Source organism: Gymnoscopelus microlampas, assembly GCF_963454915.1.
Source record: "Gymnoscopelus microlampas genome assembly, chromosome: 5".
Classification (NCBI taxonomy): domain Eukaryota; kingdom Metazoa; phylum Chordata; class Actinopteri; order Myctophiformes; family Myctophidae; genus Gymnoscopelus; species Gymnoscopelus microlampas.
In genome coordinates, this window is record NC_139942.1 from 52,157,606 (window position 1) to 52,166,579 (window position 8,974).

General features: G+C 41.6%; 1 protein-coding gene across 1 annotated transcript in view; it reads right to left on the minus strand.

Annotated features, from left to right (window-relative positions):
* Positions 1-8,974, minus strand: part of LOC311045173 (phosphatidylinositol 4-phosphate 5-kinase type-1 gamma-like) — a gene marked incomplete at its 3' end in the record, with an annotated part of 36,417 nt that overhangs the window by 20,848 nt on the left and 6,595 nt on the right. Inside the window, exons 2-5 of the mRNA XM_084056984.1 lie at positions 4,665-4,693; positions 3,645-3,734; positions 2,916-3,046; positions 1,953-2,070 (exon numbers count right to left, since the gene is read on the minus strand). Of these exons, the coding sequence (XP_083913110.1) occupies positions 1,953-2,070; positions 2,916-3,046; positions 3,645-3,734; positions 4,665-4,693 (368 nt within the window). The remainder of the gene's footprint in view (positions 1-1,952; positions 2,071-2,915; positions 3,047-3,644; positions 3,735-4,664; positions 4,694-8,974) is intronic.

An 8,974-nucleotide genomic window follows, 5' to 3' on the forward strand; every position in this document is an offset into this window, starting at 1 on the left:
CTTCTTTTCTGAGCTTGTTTGTACACCAAAAACTCATCCGCTCTGAGATATGCGTTTCAAACCAGTGACCTTCCGATTCCCTGGCGGCCTCTCCAGCCACTCAGCTATCGGCCGCCCCTGTGATCGAATGTTGTAATATCAATTAGCTGTTTTGGTTTGTTTGTTTGTTTTGATTTTAGCAGCTAGTAAAACCCCTCAGTCAGTTGGTCGGTCTTATCTTTCTGACGGTCTGTTAAAACATTTTCAAGATTACATTTGTTTATTACTGTATATCCCATATATCACAGCAGGTATACTGTATGAGGGTGCACATTTACCACAATAGACCAACTCAGTGGCCATGAGGTTAGAGCAGGGGTCTTCAACAGGGGGTCCGGGACCCCTAGGGGGTCCTCAGAGTTACTACCGGTGGGCCGCCAAATCTTTGTGTGATATGATATTTTTTACATCAACCACTTGAACCCTAGCATCCCTTTTCTGAGGAGAACTTTAGCCAAAAATAGCAGATCTACAAACTCGCAACGCCTCGCGAGCTTGTAGATCTGCTATTTTTGGCAAAGAGGTTTGGTGTAGAGGGAAAAAGAGAAGACCAAGTAATACCCCAAAAAATGTGTCATCTGCAACACAATTTTGTGTTGCAAAATTGTGTTGCAGGGCAGTGTCTGCCCTCAGGGCAGTGTCTGCCCTGAGACGGGGAGGTCGCGGTTCAATCCCTGGCCGGGTCATACCGGGTCATACCGGGTCATACCAAGACTATAAAAATAATACCCAATGCCACCCTGCTTGGCATCAAGGGTAGGATTGGGGTTAAGTCCCTGCGACATATAGTGTCATGTCCAGGGGGCTTATTTGTACATCAAGCTGCTACAGCAACAGGAGATAGGCTCTGTCTGCAATGCTTACTTAATGATACAAGTGTACATTTCTTTGTTTTCGACAGCTTGTCATTGTAGCAACAAGAGTACATAATAAGTGTAGGCCTAATAGTAAAAGTCATACAAGAGGGAACACACACACACACACACACACACACACACACACACACACACACACACACACACACACACACACACACACACACACACACACACACACACACACACACACACACACACACACACACACACACACACACACACACACACACACACACACCCTCCAAGTGGTAGAAGAGTGTGCTGCTTGGTACTTAAATACGGTAAGAAAGCATTAGTGTCTAATCTCCATGAGGTAGAATGGGGGCTTAAACGTGTGTGTGAGTGTTAAGTAGAGTTGTTCCCATGCACACACCCATACACCCAGCCTAAAATGCTGGATCGGGTATGGGCGAGCACACAAGCCTGTGTGTGCACCAATCCAATATTGCATTGTCTATCACAAGTTTTTTTTTGATTGATTGAATACTTTATTAGTGAAAACATTTAACAGCGCGTCGTTACAGTAAAACACGCTAAAAGGATAACACGAAAAAGTCCTGGGGACTTGTTTCCATTGCGGTCCTATGTATTCAATTCATCAATAGAGCATAGAATATTAACGTCAACAAGTACATATTACATAAGTACATATTTGAAGATCTGGATCTTCTTCATAAAAATAGCTAAATCAAAAGGAAGTTAAGTTTGTATATACAAAAAAACAGTACTGGGTTTGGTGATGTTCTATATTGTCTGAATCAACTTCGTTTGTATTCCTTTACGTGCTAAAAGAGTGATTTTGAGAGCTGTTTTACCATACAATGTAAGTCAATGGGGAGCATATTTTGAATTAGCAACTATTAGCAACTATTTTAGATTTCTTGTCCACCTTTGGAGTTACATCATGGCAAGGTAACTACACAACCCAAACCTCTACCAAAGTGGTCTTGCTCTTTAAGCAAAAGATATCAGCTAAAAAAAAGAAAAAAAAGAGCCAACCATGGGAACAGAGTAGATATATAACCTATATCTCACCAGGTAGTCGTCTGGGCGGATGCCAAACAGCTCTCTGAAGTAGCGGAAGGCCACGGGGGCGTAGGTTTTGAACCGGAAGTCCGGATAGTGGTGGGCGGGGGTGAGGTTGCTGCCCTCACTGTGTGTAGCAGAGGTAGAGGATGGGGATGAGAGAAAACAGCAAGAGGAAGATACATTATCTGAACTGATTTAGTATGCTCTAACATGCACTAACATGCACACACACGCACGCGCGCGCACACACACACACACACACACACACACACACACACACACACACACACACACACACACACACACACACACACACACACACACACACACACACACACACACACACACACACACACACACACACACACACACACACACACACACACACACACACACACACACACGCGCGCGCGCGCACTCACGCACGCAGTGGTGGAAAAGGTACTACAATGTTTTACTTAAGTAAAAGTATCAATACCACAATTGAATGTAGAAATACTCTGTTTACCAGTAAAAGACCGGAATTCAAAATGTACTTGAGTAAAAGTACAAAAGTATAGGTTTCAAAATGTACTTAAAGTATTGTATTATTGTTATTATGTAGATATGTCCCATTTCGCAAAATGTTCAAATGTATAAAATGCACAAAAATATTTTGAAAATAGCAGATCTACAAGCTCACAATGCGTCGCATCGCGACGCATTGTGAGCTTGTAGATCGGCTATTTTCAAATGGCCGAAATGTATATAGGGCTGAAGTGGTTTTGTAATAATAATCAAAATCCACAAAGTAGCTAGTAACTTAAAAGTTACTAGTTACAATATTTGCCTGTGAGATGTAGTAAAATAACTGAAAATTGGAAATACTCCAGTAAAGTAAAAAATACATACAAATTCTACTTAATTACAGTACTTGAGTACATGTACTTAGTTACTTTACACCACTGCACACACGTGGGTGAGACATACTTGGGAAAGAAGATGCTCTCGACCACATAGAAGTCCTGCATCAACACGTCTCTCTCCGGCTTGGAGCTCAGGTTGCCCACGGTGTATCCGATGCCCAGCTGGATGGCACCTTTCAGGGCAGAGGAGGTGGTCTGGAGGGGGGAGGGGGGGGGGGGGGGTGAGGGTGGAAAGAGCACGAAAAAAAGGAAGAAGACAATTAGAAGTGTGATTCTTTCATGTTTTCAAATGCTTTCACGAAGCAGGAATTTAAGCCACAGAACATTAAAAGGCTTTGTCACATTCATGGCATTTTGTTGATGATTAATTGTCGTACAAATAATGGCGATTGACGATTTAATTGTATATTAAAAGCAAATTCCCGTAAGGGCAATAAAGGTTTCATTCATATTTAGCACTGAGCATTGGAACATATACATCACAATTACCCGTCTTCTGTTTGCCCCTTATTCTTTGCAAACAAAAAACTGCTCATGGCAGATATGACAAATAGCTTAGCCTATGTTACTGACAATGACCGGTACAAAAAATAATTATAATAATGTACTAGTATGGCCAATTTAATCATTTAATCATTTTATACTTTCAAAGTGTTTTAAAAAACATGAGGGAAAACAAATGACAAAAATAGTGTGTGCTTTTTTTTCAACAGATGAATAAACAATTCTGATGCTTATGAAAAATTCAATAATTGTTATGATCTTAAATAATGGCCAGTCCTGGTCACGCTACCTTCTTGTAGGTGGTCTCTCCGGAGGCGTCTATCCTCCGGTGTCCGATCTTCTTATCCTGGGCAGCGCCCACTCCGAACGGAGACGGCATCTGATGGAGGGTGGAATAAATATGATAGAAATAGAATATCTCATTTTTTCAGTCCATTTCAAACCTTTATTTACTGTGAGAGCCTGGCATCAGTTTTGCCAGATTTTGCGAGAGAAATAAGCAACCAGGTATATATACCTGGCATATACCTGCCGCGCTATGAGCTCGTAGATATGCTATTTTAAAAAAAATCGTGAACATTTGTGCAAATCTTTGAATATATATATATTTCTGCTAATTTATATTTATAAATTAGCAGATCTACAAGCTCGTAGCGTGGCACTCGATGCTACGCTATGAGCTTGTAGATCTGCTAATTTATATTTATAAATTAGCAGATCTACAAGCTCGTAGCGTGGCACTCGGTGCTACGCTATGAGCTTGTAGATCTGCTATTTTTGAATAGCCCAAAGTATAAAATAATGGTTATAGCAAAAAAATCTAAAATGACACATGTATGCGTTCCCAGATTGAATGGGTTAACCCTATCCCTAAACCGTTTGGAAATAATGGGACGTCGGACTTATGACCGGACCCCTCTCCACTTCCCCCGGAGGATTTGAATGCCTAATAGTCTGCATACAAATGGGCAGGATGTTTACCCCGGAGCCACCCCGGCGCCCAACAGCTTATAGATCAGTTCTTGCAGCCAACAAGCAAGATGTCATAGCTTATACTACAGAGTATATATTACTTATAGACAGACAGACAGGAGACGGGATGAGACAGACAGGTGACAGGGAAAAGCTGCCAGAGTGTCTGTGTGTGTGTGTGTGTGTGTGTGTGTGTGTGTGTGTGTGTGTGTGTGTGTGTGTGTGTGTGTGTGTGTGTGTGTGTGTGTGTGTGTGTGTGTGTGTGTGTGTGTGTGTGTGTGTGTGTGTGTGTGTGTGTGCGTGCGCGCACGCGTGTGTGTGTGAAGAGTTCTCTCACCTCGGATATCGGAGCCTTCCTGGATGGATCTGTAGACAACAGTGAGAGAAAGAGGAGAAGTCACGGTGAGAAACAGTGACAACATCACTTTACATTATTTAGCGTGATTTAGCTTCCAGCTAAAAGCGGTCCTATCTGATGAAGAGCCACTCTGAACAAAGGAGCTTCACACACACTGCGATGCAATGGGTCTTTATTAAAGACCTGACGCCCGGTGTCATGCTCATTGACTGCTGTCACAAAAGGCTAAAGGCTGTCGACAAACGATACGGGTTCAATGGGTTCCATTTGTACTAGAGTTCTCAACAGGCCTGAAAATTAAGGCCCAGCCCTACAGTAACTGGGCTCTAACAGGGCCCGGCCCGAACAATTGTTAGGCCCGAAAACCCGGAAAAACTCGATGGAAACCCGATTTTTTTTCATGGAACCTGAGGATCGGCCAGGCCCGACAAATTAGCATACACGTTAAGCCCGGCCCGGCCCGAAAACGTCGCGTCAGGTTCGGGCAGAATTTGAGAACTCTCAGAGTTAGGATTTTTACAGTGTAGATTGGGGTCCCAGAGATAGCAGTAGATGGTATCAAATGGGGGTTTCTTGTTGTCATGCATATCAAACTGGGGGTCCTTGAAAAGTTTGAGAACCATTGATGTAGCTGATAGGCATACTAATTGACTTCATTATAACCAAATAATAAATTCACATTGACAATGTGTAAACAAATAACGGATCCAAAAACCACGGCTGTCACTGAGGACATCCGGTGTTAATGTCTTTCTCAGCTTCAACTGCTGGTTGATAATAAGGCATATTGACACGTACTGAACAATACCATGTACTGTAGCTGACATCAAGAGGATGGCAGAGCTCAAATAGATCTGATTAACAAATTCACTGCCAAAAATGTAAAAAAAAGATAACGTGATCCGAAGATTTACTGCTCCATTCACTTCCTGGTTAACTTACTACTTTAAAATCCTGTATCTCGGCTCCTGTGTACTTTTTTTTTACTATGTATTATATGCTATTTTCAACTGGCTGCAATTATGGAACGGATTACAGCGATCTGATTTTTCTTTTTTTCCCCGCGATTCTACGAGACTCCTGTGTGTGCAATGATCACCGTGAGGACAGTGATCACGGAAAATATTTTGTGACTACTTGAAAAGGTAAAGAAATCGTTAAAAACGCTGGCACTGGCTGTACCCTGTTTTAAAAAACCTCTGGCAGTGAATGTGTTAAATACCTTTAGAGATGAGTTTTGTTGATTTTTTAAATTATCATTATTGTTGACTGATGATGATAATGACACATTATCTCTCTATAGCCAAATAAAAGGAGCCTTGGTTTGCACTGCAGGTGCCTTGTTGTTCTCAAGTCTTCTTAATGACGACCTTGCAGTCTATGATGTGAACTGTTGAGCAAATGGACCGCTCGCTGTGTTGAGAAAACATTGACCAGCTGTCTGTCCCATTTTAACCAACTATCCCCCGCAGGCTTCATCTTCTATATGAAGTTCAAGTTGTCAGTGGCAGCCAGGGTTCAAGGCTGTGATTTATTGTTAAGTCTTGGGTACAGGTCATACGTAAGAGTAAAACCTATTTTTGTTCAGCTTCCTCCAGGTGTGTGCCTAGATTTCCCAAAAACTGGACATACCCTGACATCAGCGCGAGAGAGAGAGAGAGAAGAGAGAGAGAGAGAGAGAGAGGGGGGGGGGGGGGGGGGGGGAGAGAGAGAGAGAGAGAGAGAGAGAGAGAGAGAGAGAGAGAAACTATAGCATCCAATCAGGACTGGAGAGAAATCCCATACAGGAAACAGGATAAACAAAACTGGAGCGTAAACACTATAAAAACAAAGCTGATAAATGGGTTCTCTCTCCTGATTGGATGAAATCATGTATTTTCTGTTTACTAAGAGCTGAAGAGACAGGGAGGCCCCTGTCACTTTAAACATACTGTGCATCTAACTTAAAGCTGCGCTATGCTATAGATCCTGTGTCTAGGTGAGACATGACCTTTGACACAATCTAAATGTCTCAATAGAAGAGCAGGGAGACCAAATACAAACACCCCTATTATATAAGTTATATTGTATTAACATACTCTACCATACAGATTGTATAAGTTATATTGTGTTAACATACTCTACCATACAGATTGTATAAGTTATATTGTATTAACATACTCTACCATACAGATTGTATAAGTTATATTGTATTAACATACTCTACCATACAGATTGTATAAGTTATATTGTATTAACATACTCTACCATACAGATTGTATAAGTTATATTGTATTAACATACTCTACCATACAGATTGTATAAGTTATATTGTATTAACATACTCTACCATACAGATTGTATAAGTTATATTGTATTAACATACTCTACCATACAGATTGTATAAGTTATATTGTATTAACATACTCTACCATACAGATTGGACGAAATTACATTTTATTCAATATAAAAACAGTTACATAGAGCTGCTTTAAATGAAGTTAATCTCAGATTATTTGGAAGGCCACTCACCACAGGCAGAACAGTCACAATGTCTCCCAGGTTTACGCAGTGCCAATTCTCTCTCTTTTTATATATACTCCAATGGAATAGAGAGGTTGTACTGTAGGCCAAGGCTGAGATGCAGCAGTAATAATACAGTGCAGAGAGTCTCAGTGAGTCTCAGTGCTCTATGCTATTCTCAGAGCAGATCAGGGTTTGTTGTTGAGAAGGTGAAACTCTATTGGATTGACTTCCTCCTTTAATCTGTCCGCACTGCCATTGGCTGGTTTTGGCCAAGATATGGTCAGCAGCCAATAAGGAATGAGCATATTAAGGAGGCCTCTTTCACTCCACCAGGAAGAAAAAAACAAGGAGTCTACTGGAGAGAGAGTGTGTGTGTGTGTGTGTGTGTGTGTGTGTGTGTGTGTGTGTGTGTGTGTGTGTGTGTGTGTGTGTGTGTGTGTGTGTGTGTGTGTGTGTGTGTGTGTGTGTGTGGTGTGTGTGTGTGTGTGTGTGTGTGTGTGTGTGCGCGCGCGTGTGGAATTTGAGAAATAGACATACAGTAGTGAGAACAATTCTTCTGCTCCTCACAGGATAAATAGATGTTTTATGGTTAACACAGATGTGGGGAGTTAGGTTTACAGTTAGGAAAAGATCGAGGTTGTGGTTAATGCTGGGATGAGACATTTAGAGGTTAGGTTTAGGGGTTACGTTGACCAGTGTCGTGCACCGAACGTCAATCTACAAACTCCCAATGTGTCACACTTCTGCTTGTTAGATCTGCTTCAGGATTAGGGTTACAAAGTATAGTAATACTTTGTAACATGTGAGCGAATGTGTGTGTGCGTGCATGTGTGTGCGCGTGTGTGTGCTTGACTGTGTGTGTGTGTGTGTGTGTGTGTGTGTGTGTGTGTGTGTGTGTGTGTGTGTGTAAAAAGGAGAATGGTCAAATCTCAACATAATGCCTGATATTCAGATAATCACACAAAACAAAGAGTCGGGAAAGCTCTCAGCCACAGAGTTGGGATAATGACGGTTTAAACCTGCTGAAGTACAACACACAGCAGATGCTGCTTTCTGTGAGATAAATAAGCCACAGTTACACTACGAACAGCATAGCACAGCCCAGTCCAGTCCAGTCCAGTCCAGTCCAGTGACAGTCATTTTCAAGTTATTCCACCATGCTAACATGCATGTGCTGTACTCAACATTTATGTACTATTGTGTTGGGATATAATGAATATCCTATATTCAAATTTGCCAGCCGGACTTCTGATGTCATTCCGACTCAGCCCATATGGGCACAAAAGGGGGCATGCCCATATATGGGCATATACTGATGGCATCAGGGATCTCCATATATGCGCATAAAAGGGACAAGGCCTGACAAAATACAGAGATCTCCTTTTATGGGCATATCAGCATGCCCATATATGGGCATTTACTGATGACATCATGGATCTTGCATAAAAGGGACATGGACCGACAGAAACAGACATCTCCATATATGGGCACAAAAGAGACACAGACAGACAACTAATGCAATATTATTTTGTACAGTATGCATTATAAAAATCACACCCTGTGTGAAGGTAGCGGCGCCTTTGAATACATTATGTCATCGATATGTGTTTATAATGTGTTTATAGCCATGTGTCATGTGAAGCTTGACCAATCACTTTGTTGACGGGTCTGACCAATCAGAGCGTCGACGACAGATAAAGTTAAATTGAGGATCTAACTTTAAATAACTTACCTAGAAGGAGACTTTAGCCAAATAAAAATATATACAAAAAAAAAACATGAGG